Genomic DNA, 18275 nt, shown 5'->3' with positions numbered 1-18275 from the left:
AGCAGCAGGCTCTCGACCCAGGGCGTCCAGAAACATGTCTGGTGGTGGCAGCTGAAAGCAGCCACTCAGCCTGGACACTAGTGGTAGGTTAGGTTTCAGGGAGCATCTCTAAAATGCCCTCTGTGTGCATTTTTCAATAAATCCCACACTGGCATCAGTGTGGGTTTAATGTGCTGAGAAGTTTGATACCAAACTTTCTCAGTTTTCAGAGTAGCCATTACGGTGCTGTGGAGTTCGTAATGACAAACTCCTAGCACCATATACTCTTAATGGCAGCACTGCACTTACAATGTCTAAGAATGGACTTAGACACTGTAGGGGTACAGGGCTCATGCACCTGTACCCTCACCACTGGTATAGTGCACCCAGCTAAAGGGGTGACTATCCTATGCCAGGGCAGTGGGTTGTAGGCATGGCACACAGAGATGTGTGCCATGTCGACTCTTCACTTTGTTCTGCACCAAAACACGCAGCCTGCAAAGGCAGTGCGAGTGTACTGGTACAGGACCTCTAAGGGTAGCACAATAAGTGCTGCAGCCCTTAGAGGTCTTCTCTGGTCACAGTGCCCTGGGTACCTGTGGTACCATTTACCAGGGACTGACCTATGGCCAGAGATGCCAATTGGGTTTAGGCTTCAATGCAGTTTTAGGGAAAGGACATAGGCCCTGGGTGCCTGATTAGCAGGAGCCCAGGGCACACTCCGTCAAAGTACATCAGCAATAAGTGGGGGCAACCATGCAGAAAGAGGGCACTTTCTCACACTCGGCTTGCCACATTTATTCCTGTCCCCAGCTAGAGGGTGGGGGTGACTCATAGGCACTCCCAAGCCTAAGGGGTAAAAGCTCCCGGGCCAACCATACCCATTTTTTCAGTAGTTCATTTTTTGCTTTACTGTAACTTGGCCCAAAACACCATGTTTCAGGGCATTTTCAAGATGTTGAAAGTCATTTACTCAGCTGATGTAAATCAATGGGGTGTCACACTCTCACTTTCTTCTCTATGGAGAAAATCTTTTGTTTAATTGGGATCTGGAGGCAGATTTTATGACTCTTTCAGCAGAAGAGATAGGATATCAGTCTGAAGAAGCTGAAGATATTTATGATTGTCCTTCTGCAGAGGAACATAGGAACATCAAGTGGTCCCTTGAAAAACTCCACAAAATGGCCTAATTGGATTGAGACCCAACGGTTCAAAGTTACTGAATGCCATGGTTTCAAGTAGGCTACAATTCTACATCTCCCAGGCCTATGGGAAATTGTAAAAGCCATGTCTGCCTCAGGAAGAAGTCAGGCTCTCTTTGTGGTATCCTGGGATTTAGGGTAAGAACTTCCACTTCTTTAAATTAATTATGTCAAATATGTATACCTCAACTTTGTGGTAGTAAGGCTAACAGTTACAATCCAGTTTGACATTGCTGATAGTCTCCTTGTGTGGTTTGCTACTTGGGAACCTGTACATTATGAAAGGGCTCTGTGTAACAAAACTGAAGGACCCCCAAATTATCTCACTATTTTTGTACTTCAGATCAGAAATATTTAGACCTCAATCTCTGCCTGCAAAGGAGGAACGCTGTACCAAAAAACTCCCGAAATCCAGTACAGGGTAGTCTGTGGCATACACCGATTACCACTGAAGTATATTCTCCCTTCCTCAGAAAAGCACTGTTTTGGGAATGTCCCTTGCATGGGAAACAGGTGTGTACCACTTCACTGAGTGGCCTACATGCGAATGTGGTATTTGAGTTTTTCCGCAAGTATGACCGCTGGAACTAAGATTCATTTTGGATTGCCTCTAGTTTAGCACGGCACAAGATGAAGGATGGCGACAGAGCTACCCTTCAGAATTTTAAGAGTACCTTTTAGCAAGGGATTGCTAGATAGCTTTCCTGGGTACTGCCATTTCTTGGATGCACCAGGAGGTAAGTCGGGAGATTATGTTAAAGACTAGGTATTTTCTAGGCATGGCATGCCCTTTTACCTTTGCCAGCTTGCACCTGGCTGTTCTAAGCCTTTGTGAAGTAACAGGGTCTCCACACTTCATTGCGCCCATGGTTTGGATACTCCTGCTTGGAGCCAGCCTCATCACTACTTGCTAAGAGTGATCACATTGCAAACGCTGCATCTGCACTATAGCCAGAAAATATCATTTGAAAGGGAACCACCCAAAAAAGGTTCCAGACAGTGGATCAACAAACTGCTCGGACCATCTCTATTTTTTCTGGTTCCAAGTAATTCTTGACTAAGGAAGGACGGGAGCGCTCCTGAAAGAACTTGAAGACCTTATGTGAGACAAGGACACGCAGCTGCATGACTTCCAGTCTTCCAAAGGTGGAGGAACATCATCTGAAGTCTGGGCAACATGTTAAAGAAGCTGTGGGTCCACTGAGCACCTTAAGCCTGTCTGCCTACTCAGAGTGAAGGAGAGAGCCTGGCTCTGCAAGAGAGGACCCACCATGTTCCCAGCATTGGCAGCATCTAGAATAGCCAACTTGCATTGGGAACAAAGCCATCAGCGACTCTAGTGAGTATGTGATGCTTGGCTACAGCCCTTAGAGAGGATCATAGAACCATGTAGCTGAATCCTTAAAGTGTGCTGTATCTCGTTTTGCTGTTATTAAAGTACTTCTCTTTTTATTAAGACAAGCACTGGGCTGGACATTGATTTAGTGTGTATGATGGACTGCTGAAGTCCCAGTCTGTGCACCTATACTACCTCCCTGAGAAGCAGTTGACTACTTGCCTTCATTACCACAGAGACTCACAACTGCTGAAGAGGTTCCATTTGCTGAGTTTACAAATCCATAGTAGGACGAACGCCGGGACATCATATACATACAATCTCATCCACCACAGTTGTGGCCCACAACACTGATTGAGAATACTATGCCAAAAAAGGGGAAGTTGTTATACACAGCCTTCATCGATTTTACTACCGCACTTGACCATGTGGTAAGAGGTACCCAGTGGTATTATATACAGACATCGGGAATTCCGTCATTTAGTTTTGAAAGCGCTAATCGCTTGTAACACTGACACATTTCTTATAATTGGACTACCTTAGAAAAGATCTTGACTGTTAGACCAGGCATCCTTGGCGTGGGTTTCCCCCTAACTTTTAGCCTTCACACCTCCTCTTTTGCTGACTTTGTTTTTGCTGGCCTCCGCACTTTGACACTCCTAATCCGTGCGAACGTGCATAAGCTCTCTCCTTAAAACATGGTGAAATTGGATTACACTCAATTAGCATATTTACATTACTCATATGCCTAGTAAGGTGGCATTACCTATTCCCAGGGACTGTAAATTAAATGCTTTCTAGTAGGTATGCAGCACTGATTTTGCCACTTCACCCGCTTAAGTAGCCCTTTAAACATGTCTCAGGTCTGCCACTGCTGCCTGTTTGTGCAGTTTTGAACTACCATTGTGACTTGGCAAAATAAACCTTTTGCCAGGACCAAACTATCCCTTCTTATGCATATAAGTCGTCCCTAGGGTAGGCCCTGAACCACCCAGAGGCAAGGTGCAATGTATTAAAAAAGTTAGATATGCAAGTTTAAGTTTACATGCCCTGGTAATGAAAAACACCTACATTTGTTTTTCACTACTGCAAAGCCTGCCTCTCATGGGGCAACATTGGAGTTACTTTATTACATTTAATCATCTGCAACTTCCCAATGGGAACAGGTAACCAGTTCATGTTTGGTCTCTTTGGAATTGTAATGAAAAATACTCTTTTCCTTTACTAAAAAAGGCTGACAGTGATCCTGAATGCATAGCTAATTTTAGGACCGTCTCGTTGCTGCCAGCAGCCTCAAAGGTGCTGGAGAAGTTGGGAAACCGGCAACTCACCACCTTTTTACGGAAAACTTACTTCACCCCTCTCAATCAGGGTTCAAAACCCGTCATAGCACCGAGACCACATTATTAGAGGTCTCAGAGACCATTAAGTTCAATCTGGATTCGGGCCTCAATGTGGCTTTGGTGCTGTTGGACCTGTCAGCAGCATTTGATACTGTGGATTATAACAGCTTGCTGCAGAGGTTAGAACACTTGGGAGTAACAGGCTCTGTGCTGAGTTGGCTGGGCTCCCTCCACCAAGGACGCGAGCAGGTGGTATGGCTGAAGCCATATGCCTCAGAAGGTAAAGAGTTGAAGTGCAGGGTGCCGCAAGGTTCCTCCGTTAGTCCCACGTTCTTCAACATTTACATGTCTCTTTTGGCATACTTGGTGGAATCCTATAGCATTAAGATCATATCATATGCTGATGATAACCAACTCCTGCATGCGTATGATGGGGAGCCTGCGAGTGCAGCCTTCGCCAACTGTATGGTTGCACTGTTGGACTGGCTGAAGGCCTATAGATTGCAGTGCAACCCTGATAAGACTGAAGTCTTATTGTTTGGGCCGGATCCTCTTTCTAGCTGGGTTGGGGCCTGGCCTGATAGTGTCCCCCACCGCCTCCTCCAAGGGCGGTGGGAAAAATGTGGGTGTGTTGTTTGATACCCTGCTTTCATTTGGAGAACAGATGTCAGCAGTGGTAAAATCCTGTTTCTGTATTTTTCGCATGTTGAGGAAGTTTCTTCACTTCCTTCCCCATGAGGCCCAAGCTACAGTGGTCAGATCCCAGATGTTATCTATGCTGGACTACGCTAATGTCCTGTACCTTGGTCTACACTTAGTTTCATTTCGGGATAAACTTCACTGGCTGCCAGTTCATCAGCGCATCAGGCGCCAAGCCCTCCACAATAGGGGACCTATGTGCCTAAATGATCGCGTGGAGGCACATTACCGCGGGAGGCAGTTGCATTCTAGTTCTGCGGATCTTGGGACTCCTTATTTTCAGAAACAGTGGAGAGGAGGCTCCTCCTTCACTGTTAAAGCGGCAAACCAGTGGAATAAACTGCGGGATTATCTGAGACTTAGCCCGGAAGAAGCTAAAGTCAAAAAGGAATTTAAAATATTCTTATTTAGACTCTAGTGGGGAGTATGGGAGAACAATCTTTTTGTCTTTTCTCCTTTTGCATGCCTAAAAGCGCCGGGACATTCTTTCGAGTAGCCCTGCGCCATAGAAATATTTCATTCAATTCAATTATGGCAAAATAGGATTTTGAATTGCAATTTTGAAAATGACACTTTTAGAAAGTTGGCATTTTCCTCCCTTAGCCATTTAGTGCCTGTGGTCTGTCTCTAGGTCACATGCCTGGGTGCTGCTGATAGGCGTGTTTTGTGTATTCCTCCTACACAGCCACAGACAATAGAGACCTTAGGTGTGTCTAGATAGGACATCCCTGGCAGGATGGGAGGGAGGAGCTTGGCACAGCCCTACTTACACTTGAATAGGCTGTGTCCTACCTCCTCAAAAAGGGCTGCATACTCACTGTAGTTAGTCTGGAGCCAGGGGAGGCAGGAAACCTGTGCACTTCAGAGGGAAACCTCTAGATGCTTCTCCCACATTAAAGGAGGCACCTGATAACAATATTGGACCTTATACACCAACACTCCAGTACAATTGTGTACCTGTGGCGACTATGCTTGGGCGAAGGACTGTTGTGCTGCTGAAAGGATTGCCCCTCTGCTGGACTGAGGTCCTGCTGGACTACTGCTTGCTGCATTGCTCCCTTCTGCACTCCAGCCTGAGCCAGAGGAACATAACAGGCACACAACTACCTGGACCAGCACCCAGATCCAGCTGACTCTGTGGTGCCCCTCAGGTCCTGGGTCATTGGTTTGGCCTCAGAGATACTTAATTGAATCCTGTTGCTTGCACAGCACGCCAACGCACAGTTCTGTCAACCGGACTCTCTGCAACACAGCATCGACCGCTCGCAGGGGGCACCACCTCGAAGCTCTGGCCTGCCTACTCGCAAAAGGATCTTTGAGTTATAGCGATGCTAGGCCTGCTCTTTACTCTACGTTGAACTTCTGCAACACTTCTCTGCTCCTCGCAGCCCTCTCCATTGCAAACGGTACTCTGCCTTGTATCGAGAAGGCAACATTTCAATGGGACTAATCTGGTCCCTGTATCCGACCCGCACTCCATCGCAGTCGGCCTTAACTGAGGACTTTCTTGCAATACCAGATTGCCATGAGTGTCACATAAATCATTCAAATTGCATATCTCTAATTCTACTGATTTTTGTTGTTTTGGATTATTCATTAAATTTTACTCTATTTTTCTAAATTGGTGTGGGATTTTTATTGTGTTGTGGTTTCACTTCATTACCTTTTGAAGTGCTGCATAAATACTTTATACATTGCCTCTAAGAAGGCGATAGCAGCAAAGACATTAGTGGAGGAGGTAAACGTGATGGAAGAAATCTGTTTCGGATGCCAACTAGACAAGCAAAGAAGATATAGATGTTGACAAGGCAGGCACTGGTGAAACAGGTGGCAGAAGAGGTTCTGACCGAGGTAAACCATGAGGACGCCTTCCAAGCATCCTTTTGACAGTGGTAACATTGACAACTCAGCAGTGGCACCCTTGATGAGGACAAAACGTTTGATGATGCCTTGCTGCTTGATACAGTTGTTGAGTTGTGGACTTAGAAGGTTAAGTATATCTGTCTTGCTATCTGGGCACTTCAGAAGGTAAGTTCATTGACATGGAAAGCATGTCCTCTGCATAAGCTGCGTTCTCTAATACTTTATCAGTATCCAACTCTTTGTCTTTCAGTTACTGTTTGGAAGATGCCTGCAGAACACTTCTCACAGATCAGATTCTTGCCTGAAGAGGGAGTTGGCAACCACAGAGGGGAAGATAAAGGTCACCTTTTCTAGTCTGGTTTATTCCAGTGTTGGCATTCCCGATACATCATAAAAAAATAATTTCCAGCCCACAGATGGCACAGTGTCTGATGCATAAAGGTCTTCTCTTCCCCCCCGACACCTCTTGGAAATTGAATTACACCTGCTCCAAAACAGCCTACAACTGAAAAGGTGCTAAGAGGAATAGTAAAGTCAATCCCAGAGGAAATTTGAACTACATCTCCGTATTCTGACCAGAGCAGCTCTCTAAAGGCACTCCCTCACACATGACCTGTGGCCGAAATCTGCCCTGTGGTGGCATCAATGAGAGCAGATAATTCAGAGCACATACACACAAATGGCTGAAGTCTGGGTTGTTTTTCAATGAGGTGAAGGCACTACTCAATCAGCACTATTCGAGGCACATTAATACAGTTTACTGTTCTTGTAAATTAATCCACCTGATTAAGGGAAATGATTCAAACATGTGACTTTATTAAAGATCCAATGCTAATGAATATATATTCTAAAACCAAAATTTGAAAAAATAAAAGCAAATACATATTTGACCCAATCGTCTCTCACTATGCCTCCTGACGGAATTGTGGCTGAGCAAAGCACAAACAATGTAATATAATCCTTAAAGCGTTTTGAAACGGTTATCCATAAGATTTTCTAAAATAAATTAAGGAAACTTTGTTCAGTTACAGAACATCCCAGCAAAATAAAGCAGATTTTTTACTCCAGTATATAGTTCAGTGTTGAAACATCTAAGGAGGAGTAATCCTGTTTTCCTTACAGAAGTGCCTATGTGCTCATTGAATCACAAAAAATGCAATTTTAGGGAAGCAAAAACGAACGTTGTAATCCTTATTTTTGAATACTAGGTATAATTCCAAGCTTTGAGGCAAAGGTAGGGTTTACTACTGTAAGAAAATACCAGGTGACAAAATGGGTTAAATAGGGAGACTGTGATCTCTACCCACGTTTGCATAAATAAATTACAAAAAAATATTAAAAATCGCCATTATCATATTTGTGCAAAACCAGGACTTTAAAGATTTGTTTCTAACATGATAAGCCACTGTATTTCCTGCATTAGTTCTGGATATCTATTTAAAATATTTGCCCAAGCCTGGTCAACAATCAAACCATAGGCCATAAAGGGAAATAGTATGAAAGAGGGTATTACTTGTGACCAATCAATTGGAGCTAGAGTCCCATTAAAGGCAGCTGTAAGGTATACATCTGAACAAGCTTTGGTAAAAGACTGTTCCACCCTTAGGCAGCAGATGGGCTTTAGGCCGTGAAGTTCTGCCCTTTATCTGCAGCAAGGGCACGTTATACATAATACTTAGTGAACCCCACCTATAGGGTATAGAAAGGAGAGAATGTACAAATTCATTTCAATCAATCAATCATAGCATTTGTAAAGCACACTACATACCCGTGAGGGTCTCAAGGCGCTAGGGGGGGATGCTGCTACTGTTCGAAGAGCCAGGTCTTGAGGAGTCTCCTGAAGGTTAGAAGGTCTTCGGTCTGCCGTAGGCGGATGGGGAGGGTGTTCCACATCTTGGCGGCGAGGTGGGAGAAAGATCTGCCGCCGGCGGTCACTCTTCGGATACGGGGGATGGTGGCGAGGGCATGGTCTGCGGAGCGGAGCTGGCGGGCGGGGTGTAGAGGCTGAGGAGTGTGTTGAGGTACGCTGGTCCGGTGCCTTGTGTGCGTGCGTGAGGAGCTTGAAGGTTATCCTCTTGTTGATGGGGAGCCAGTGCAGGTCTTTCAGGTGGGGTGTGTTGTGGCTGCGGCGGGGGATGTCCAGGATCAGGCGAGCTGAGGCGTTCTGGATGCGTTGGAGTAGTTTCAGGAGTTTGGCGGGTGCTCCTGCGTAGAGTGCGTTGCCGTAGTCCAGTCTACTGCTGACGAGGGCCTGGGTGACCGTCCTAGTTTCGGTGGGGATCCACTTGAAGATCCTGCGATGCACGCGGAGGGTGTTGAGCAGGAGGAGAAGACGGCGTTGACCTGCTTTGTCATGGAGTGTGTGGAGTCGAGGATGACCCCTAGGTTTCGTGCGTGGTTGGTGGGTGTAGGGGGTGCTCCTAGTGCTGTCGGCCACCAGGAGTCATCCCAGGCTGAGGGGGTGGAGCCGAGGATGAGGACCTCCGTCTTATCCGAGTTCAGCTTCAGTCGGCTGTTCCTCATCCAGTCGGCGACGGCCTTCATTCCTTCATGGAGGTTGGGTTTGACGGTGTGGGGGTCCTTGGTGAGCGAGAGGATCAGCTGGGTGTAGTCGGCGTAGGAGATGATGTTTAGGTCATGCTGTCGGGCGACGTGGGCGAGTGGTGCCATTTCACACAGTCTACAGCACTTGACAACAAAGTACACACACTCTCCACAGGATAAATGTATTTAGGTTTCATCAGACTTGCAGAGAATATCCTATAGCATCCACAGAATGCTTTAACTGATCAAATGCTTAGTATACCGATGTTAAATGGAAACCCTATGTGGGTGACTAGAAACTGAGGGAGGGGGATACCAAACAAATAAACAATACAAACGTACACAATCTGTTAAATCCAGGCAAGAAAGGAAATTCTTAATGTGCAGAGAAGAACTGTCCTCATTGAGCATTAAAAATAAAAATTTGATCTGGCTGTCAGGTTTGAGTAATTGTCAGATTAAAAGAAGAAATGCAATGGAGGGTGAAGAATGCAAGAAAAAGACAGACGGGCACACACAAGCACAGACTGTATGTGCACAATACTCTGACGTCCCCATTTTCTATAGCTTATTTTGTGTCTCAATTTGACACACGGTATATATGGGAGTAGCAAAATTTCCTTTGGAAGAGCAATTAATAAGCAGCACAACTTCATGCAACTTGTACGAGCCCCTCGGAATTCTAAACACACGCCATAACGCTGAGATAAACCTCTAGTAAACAATGGCAAGTTTCAAGCATTGACCTGCAGTTGATGGATCTTACAGAGAGAGAAGACAAAACACAGCTTACCTCAGAATTTTAAATAAAAAACAAAACCATGAATACGTGTTGCAAGCATACAACAAAGGCTGCATTACACAAAAGGATACTTACACTTCTGAAAGTTTAGAATCAACAACTGCTACACTGCAATCTTCACTGACTGAGGCAAGAAGGGGCAAACTATAGAGAAAAACAATTACAACATTAAGAACTGAACGTAAATAACATATCTATGAGACAGACCATGAATGGTAGAATCTAACAACATTTACTGAGGTTGATACTAGTTTTACTGGCTAACACTGATCTGTTAAACAATTATCTACAACTAACTTCCTCCTCAAAGATCTGTAAGCATCATGGAATTAAAATTGAGACACATCGGAACAAACTGATTGTTCTTTGAATCTTTGTAGTTAGTGCCACTTTTAGGGGAGGAAAGTGGTGAGCGCATGAGCATCTGACAACGAGAAATGAAAGAGGGGACAGACTTCTACTCCACCCCCAATTTCATTTGTACAGAGCAGAATCAAATTATAAATATGAACATGCACTCAAAATGTTACACTCTGTACAACTTTCCTGTCCTCTGTGTTTTTTCATATAATGTTTAAAACTCATGTCGAAAGCCCTTCTATTCTGCTCCTATTGAGCTGGGATAAGGTTCCACGTTTCCAAAATGATAATTTACAAATGAGTCCACATTTCTTCCTTTATTTTCGACTCATCACCTTTCTTTCATCTTTTCACTGCCGTTACCTTTAAATTTCTTCCACTTTTTGTATGCATGTATTCCTTTTTCTCCCTCCTCACCCTTCCATTATTCCTTGCTTCCTCACTAATGTTCCTGCTTACTACCACACCACCTTGCATCTATCCACCCACCCATCCATCACTTATTCTTTATCCCATTTCATTTATTTAGTTGTTCCATCCTTTCTTCCTTCCAAATAAGACTTTTTTCCTCAAGCTTTCAGAAGATAGCTTATATCTTCATTTTTTCAAGCGTTTCATTCTTCATGAATTTATCCATTCCTACCTGCCCGTCTTTGTTTCCTCTTGTACTAAACCTTCCCCTTGCTTTCTTAATTCATGATTTCATCCTTCTGTCCTTGCTTTCATCCCTACCTTCTTTCACACTTTCCTTCATTTCTTTCACAGTCTTGCTTACACATTCCTATAACTCCCTTTTCGATACGAGTGTTTTTCTATTGAACCATTAATTTTTCATATATCTGTTCCTTCAACATCTTCCTCCTTCATCCCATCTTTCCTTCTAATCCTATGGGCCTCTTCGTTTTTGCTTCTCTGGATTTACTTTTCTCCTGATACTAGACAACTGGACCCACTGACAAAATACTGGAAGGTTTTGAAATCATGTTTTGCAGGCGAATGACATTGACCTTGGTCGCTAAAGTGCCAGGGTATCCAGAGTACAGGAGTCAGAAGCGGTCCTATTCACTAGAGTACATTAAGGTGAGCAACCCAGACATCGCAAACTATTTTTTTCCACATAACATGGAGAACCGTACTTCCAATGCTTATCCAGACAAAGGAAAAGCTAATCTTTGGCACAGAATGAGAAGGCAGCAGGTGCGAGCAAGAGGTTAGAACTGAACTAATCTAAACCTGCTTAAATACTCCCTCGAAGACATGTGATGATGGCATCAACAAAGGGGCAGGCTGTGGCAATTATGGAGCAGACTTGGTCGAGGGTTTTAAAGAATGGATATGTTGTCAGTTGAATGAATAAGAAATTTAGACCAAGCCTCCCCCAAGACAGATCTGACTTTAGAATCCACCAAACATACAAATGTTATAGGAAAGCAATCAATCAAGTAGGCACAAACTAATTTTCACAGTTCTAGAAATTCCATTGTTAAGGAAACCCAAAACACCACCACTCTTAGATGGCCATTAAACAGCATCAGCAAGCAGGCTTCATCAATCCCTGAAATGTGCTGCTTGGATCATCAGTTTCACGTGCACACTCACTGTCCGTACACAAGGAACAATACCTACACTAAAACAACGTCAGTTCCTCTCGCTCAAACGAGTGCCTCAACCTCCAAGAGGAAGCATTAATGTGCATAACATTTCCATAAATACACTGTAATGGATGCACTACACTCTACGATAGAGCAAGGAGGTGTGACATTACCTCCAACATCATTCGCTAGTGCGTTAATTGTATCACCAAGGCTATAGTTTCCTTGAAAGGCAATTAAGCGCTCCAGCGCAAAAATACATTTCTACAGCACACCCACCTGCCCTTGGAAAATGCCAGGCCAGTGACACTGTGAGAATGCAGTGCAGCACTTTGGACAGCCTTAGTATTCTTGAGGTCCAAGATGCAAACTGTACCAATGTCATCAGCTGTTGATAGATAAGAAATAAAATTAACAGTTCAACACAAGAAACAGCAGCCAGGCAGATATATGGTGTGTTAGATGAAAATAAAAGTTGTAATCATCTCAAAAAGCAAAGTTTAATATGTCCAGATAATACTCCTGATTTAAATGCAAAAGGAAAAATGAACAAACTAATACATCATTGTGTGACTTAATGGAGAGATGGGGAGTTGACCAAATTTCAGAAACGCTGTAAATGTCAAAACTAAATCCATTTCACACAAAAAAGAAACAAAATATGAAGAACCAGGTCTATTTAGAGGGAAATAATGGGTTTCGGACTGCAACAAACCTTTATTGTGATGCAATATATGTAAGTATCTGCAAGGAAGAATACTGAAACATTTTCATTTTCGAAGATATATCAAATATACAAAAAAGTCAATGGAAATCAGAAGATTCAAAGCATGCACTGCTAGGTACACTTTCGTAATGAAATGACTTTCAGGCATGAAAGTTTTATTTACTGTTCGGTCCAAAATAAATACTATTGGGCATGGGAACAACTAACATTGTCACAACACTAGTTGTGGAGAGGATACTCCACTGTACTTTCAAAGATTAGCCATCATGGGCATCACTGAACTTAAATTTTGCAAATAAAAAAGTGCCTGAACAGCAAATTTCTACCCTCAAAATCCGTCAAAAAGTTAAATTTTGATCGAGCATGGGTAAATAAACAAACGTTTGAGCATTTCACTACAAACAGGTCTCATAACGACAGAGTTCTAGCTTAATCTCACACCCAAAACTCACCAGGATGCCCTACATCAGACAGAAAAATTAGCAAAGAAACGCAAACCTTCAAACAATTTAGGTTTTGCAGTCGAAGCGATGCCATCTAACACCTATTCATAAATCTTCTGTGACAGCTCTTAAAGCTGTCCAACAATCTTGCCTGTTAGACTTCGTGTGAACAAGATAATCTGACTTTGCAAGCAGAGCCCTAAAGCAACGACTAGAACCAAGTATCTTATTTCTTTTTCGAAGTGGTCTGTCCGAATATGGTCTTCTATGCTAACAAACAAGCCTACTCTGCCAGATCCTGAACCAATTAAGGATATTCTAGAGCCTGATGGAAAAAAAGATTCCTGAGCATTAAAATACTAAGGGCCACATGCATGTAAGTTGCGCATAAATATTTGCGATTCTTACACATTCCTTGATTGCGCATCGCAAATTGCGATGGGCAAATAAGGAACGCCTTCCCATTCATTCCTATCGGCCTAAAGGCCCATAGGAATGAATGAGTCAGCATTCACAATTTGCGATTACCAAATAGGTAATCCCAAATTGCGCATGCAATCTCAAGGGTGCAAGGGGGCCAAAAGGCCACCCTGATGCACCCCCAACAAAGGTAAGTATGCACATATGGTGCACACACATGCCCTAAGGGCATGTGTATGCACCACATTGCACTTCGAAAAATGCATTTTTGTGCATTTTTCAAAGGAAGTGCAACATACCATCAACTTTAAGTTGATGGTAATTTGTGATTCCAATTTGCGAAAAAGCAATTTGCGAATGCATACTGCATCGCAATTAGGGAATCGCAATTTGGACTTCCCCAACTGCATTTGCAAAATACACAAAAATTGCGATTACCTGTTGTGCGAATGCAAATATCATTTTACCGGTCGCAAACGGGCCGATTCGCAGAATCGGCCAGTTTAGGACCGGTAGAATGCTTGATGCATGTGCCCCTAAAAGTTAAAAAGAAATCCATTCTCAATAAAATACTCCCTCTGAGGGGCTGGTTAGAACGTGCTTCCATGCAAAATGAGAATACATTGTTTACATTATCTTCCTCTGTCACTCTCCTTCGCCTCATACATTACCACTTATGTCTCGTTCCTCCCTTTCCTTTTAATTCAACAAGTTATTTGTATGTATTCATATCCCGCATCTGTTTACACTTATTCTTTGTAAAGTGCTCAAATATCTTGTAGTGGATCAGCACCAAAGAAAATTTAAGAGGTCTCCAGTGTGTGGCCTTTTAGTATCGTTTAAGAGTCTTTTTGTGCAAGTTTTGTGGTGCTAGGCAATGCTGGGGGTAAGGAGTCTCTGTAGCAGCCCAGAGAACAGAATTGTCTAGTCTTTTGACATTGTGTTGTGGTGTGGCTTTCATCCCTGCAGGGGAGTGACTTAATGCATTACACCTCAAGTCACCACGTTTTCAGTAACTTTTGATTTGATTGAGCTACTTTTTTTAGTTAACCATCCACTTGGAGGAGATGACAACACTTCTGGCCGAAGCAGGCATTGTTCCTGCACTCAGCGTGTGGGCCATCATCTGCAGGGAATCAGAAACCCAACTGTGGTGGCACGCTGGTCTGCAACAGTCAGCCACGACACACATAGTCGGTAGAGTTTCCGGGGGCATCTTTAAGGTGCCCTCTGGGTGCATATATTAATAAATCCATCACGGAGTCATTGTGGTCTAATTAATAAGAGATGTTTGATACCAAACCTCTTTATTTTCAGTAGAGCCATCACATAGCTGGGGAACTCAAACACCAGTGTACCGCACATGTTCTTAAGATGGCTTCCTTGCAAACTAGTAATATCTAAGAATCAACTTAGATATCACAGGGGCCTTCTGCTCATGCAGAAATGAGCACACATTTAGTATAGTGCACCCTACCTTAGGGCTGTAAGGCCTGCTGTAGGGGTGACTTAGCTCTACTGCATGTAGTGTCTGCAGGTATGGCATACAGGGGGTGTGCCATGTTGTATCTTTACTTTTCTCAGCACCATAGCATGCACCCTGCAATGGCAGTTTGCATTTTAGTCCTGAGAGGTCCCTTAAGGTGACACAATACATGCTGCAGCCCTTAGGGAACTTCTTTAGCTTCCTTGCCTTACGTACCAGGGGTTCCATCTACTAGTGGCTTACAAGGGGTGCAAAAGATATTGCCACTGAGGGTGAACAATCATACAGTTTAAGGAAAGATCTGGCACTGGCGACCTGGACAGCAGGAACCCAGTGCACTTCTGTCAAAATTGCATCAGATAGCAGGCAAAAAGTGGTGGTGACCATGTCAGAATGGGACACTTTTCTCCACTCCCACACAGAGGGAGCATGCAAAAAACAGCTGCTCCCTCTGTGCAGAGCAATGCAGACTACTACACCACATGGGGAGCCGCCTGGGGTCGTAGGTCCATGGGCCTCCCCCACAGCCCTCAACATGGCACTTGGTGGGTGCCCCACGTGGGCACCCATCTAGATTTAAGATGGGCCCCAGGGGATGGGTTTCTGGGGTCTGAACACGCTCGGAGAGGGCAAGGTGTGTAGCTCCCCTCCAAGGTATGGCCCGAGGCCTTTGAAAGCCCCCCTCCTTTTGTGCACATTTTGGCACTGAGAATGGGCTCCCTGGGGCCTAGAATGACTCCTGATTGGGGGCCGCATGCCCCCTCCCCATAAAAATACACACCCGGGCCGCCATATCTTTTTTTACAATCCTGCGGAATCGTGCAAAAATTGCACTTTAAAAAAAAAAAACATTGCCAGGAAAAGGGGGGGGGGGGGGGGGGGGGGAGGAGGACAGGGTAACCATAGCCTGTCCACTTATATCTTCAGGATGAGGGACTAAGTCCCCGAGTCCTGTAATGGCTGCCAGCAACATTTTTTTTTCTAAGGTTACTGAGACAGACATTCAAAGTGCTCGCTCCCACAGGAGTCTGACTCCTGCAGGAGCGAATTTCTCAATACCCCCCCCCCCCCCTCCCACCCCCCCACTTCACTCATCACCCAGAAGTGTTCCATGCACAAACCAGGCAATAAAATAGCACTTTTTAGTACATTTTTGTGGAAATTGGACAAAAGGTGCCAAAGTTATTAGCAACACAAAAAACGCATTTCCTATGGGAATGCTAACCTAACTATACCGCACTGAGCCTCATTTGAAACAATAATGAATAGGAGCCCCTACCCAAAACCCTGCTGCAGAGGTTTCTCAAATTTGCTAAAATCACTGGTATCAACACCAAGATTTTTCAGAAACCTTGTTATTTTAGTAAAGAGATCTCATAGGCCAGCAACCCCCTCTAAAACATGTTCAAGCTCAAGACTTCAGTGCAGTTCACCATTTTCCACTTTTATGGGTACATCAATATATTGACCACAGTCCGATAATGAAAGGTGAGGTCAAGGTTGTGAACTTAAACAACTGGTTTTATGACGTTTACATAATCTCCCCGCCTCATGTCCATTGAAGCAAGGTGGGTCACAGAAGTTTGTGGTTCTCAAAATTGGGTCATGGTTCTAAAAAGTTTAGGAAGCACCGCTATAGAGCTCAACAATGTTTATTGTGCGCATATTGTCATTAACAATATAGAATGTCTAATCCAAAGAGTTCTCAAAGAGAAATGCATACACACATGACCTAAAAAACATTGAGCATTGCTGCTATGTGATTTCTAACCTCTTTCACTTTGTCCTTCCTCCCTAATGACCATGTAGTTGCCATGCAAACTTGTTCAGCCACAGCTCCCTATGCGACGGAATTCAGTAACATTACTAGGTGTGCTTACCCATCATCAGCTTATCATTCACCCGCACACACCAAAGGGTGGCAATCACATTACAGCTAGACAATTATCGTAATCAGGAACAAACTATACAGCCTCATCTCTCCCATGAAGGGAAGGACCATATCTATGTTCTTGAAAGCCATACTGGTCCTTAGGTTGTTTTTCGATCAATAACTCAGTGGCTCGTCTTAGTCTACATTAAGGTATTGCAGTTAAAGTTTCACATAACTCAGCAGATAGGACCACAATGTAGTATAGGATTTTGCTAATTAGCCATAATGATTCGAGTTGGAATCAGAGGTACCTACCCATTTCCCCTTTCTTTATAGAAGAGATAGCTAAATCCAAAACTCTGAAAAGAAAGGAACCTAGCCAAGTGCACCACAGAAAAAGGGAATACATTACAAGGCTACTTGTCATCTGTCATGTGGTGGTTTGTCTGATCCCTTTTGAACAGTGCAAAAGAGATGGGAGTGATCATAGGTAGCAAAGTGGATTTGGTTACTTGTGAACGCACCCCCTAAGACTAGTATGTCTTCAAGGCATTTCTTACGGGTTGTCAGGCTGTGCTGTTTCCTCTAGCATCGATTCAAGACATTCCAGAGATAAGGGGCTCATGCACTAAGGATTCTTCCCTAGTACCACTTTTGGGCAAATCTGAATTTGCAAAATGATAGCACTGAGGGTGCACCCGAGTTTTAAACGCTATAGGTATATTTTCCGCCTTTTCCCAGGAAGACTTTGTATATGTTACACAGTAATTTGAAATGTATTCTTAGAGCTAACGGGAGCAAGTCTAGTTCTTGAAGGCCAAAGCGATGTCATATCTTCAAATTCCAAAAGATCTTCAATGTCAAATCTTTAGAACGTCTTCTTAGTTCCTTTCCTTGGAGCCACGGTAGGCTAGATTGGCAGAATTCCAACCAGTTTAGCACAATAAAAGGTCATTTCCTGGATGAATGGGAGAACCATTATTAGCAGGATGAGTTAGAGTAGAGACTGACATCAGAGGAGGAAAGAGAAGTTGAATGATTAAATAACCCACACAGTTTTAAGATTCTGTGTAAGGGTCAATCTTTGTCCAATCAATGAAGGCCATAGCATTGCTAGAGAAAGTGGGGTCACCAATTAGCAGGACCGCTGTCTGAATGTCATTAAGGAGTCCACTTCATATACTGCAAGATAAAAAAAACATACATCCGAAAATGCAATGCAGGAGGGATTATGTTAACTGTATGAGGCAACATGCAAATATGAAAAAACACAGCTGCAACAGCAAAGACCCTTCGATTATGCTGCAGGTGTCACTTTTTAATATACTGCTTGCAGTCATTCAGGAATTAGCCCAACCTGCCATTCGTCAAGGTTATTCCACATACGCCTACTTTATTTCAAGGCTAGCCATGTCATAATCTGCAAAAAAATAGAGGCTCAGGAATTTTACTGTTTGACAGAGTGACATGATCAGGTATGTCCCTGATGTCAGCTAAGATTGTTTTTGTGACTCCAGAGGCTTTCAGTCAAGATAAATGGTTAAAGGGGATGTAGTTCTACAAACGTATCAGAGAAGATTAGCAAAATAACGGTCTATGCTATTGT

At 43.7% G+C, this 18275-nt stretch overlaps 1 protein-coding gene across 3 annotated transcripts in view; it reads right to left on the bottom strand.

The window, feature by feature from the left end:
• WDR77 (WD repeat domain 77) overlaps positions 1-18275 on the bottom strand; it is an 89773-nt gene that overhangs the window by 7645 nt on the left and 63853 nt on the right. For all 3 annotated transcript variants that reach the window (XM_085630823.1, XM_085630657.1, XM_085630738.1), the window contains exons 8-9: positions 12000-12108; positions 9844-9912 (exon numbers count right to left, since the gene is read on the bottom strand). In XM_085630823.1, the coding sequence (XP_085486949.1) occupies positions 9844-9912; positions 12000-12108 (178 nt within the window). The remainder of the gene's footprint in view (positions 1-9843; positions 9913-11999; positions 12109-18275) is intronic.

Source organism: Triturus cristatus, chromosome 1_1 (assembly GCF_964204655.1).
Source record: "Triturus cristatus chromosome 1_1, aTriCri1.1, whole genome shotgun sequence".
NCBI lineage: Eukaryota > Metazoa > Chordata > Amphibia > Caudata > Salamandridae > Triturus > Triturus cristatus.
The sequence above is the reverse complement of the archived record's forward strand: the minus strand, read 5'-3'. Positions and strand labels throughout refer to the sequence as shown.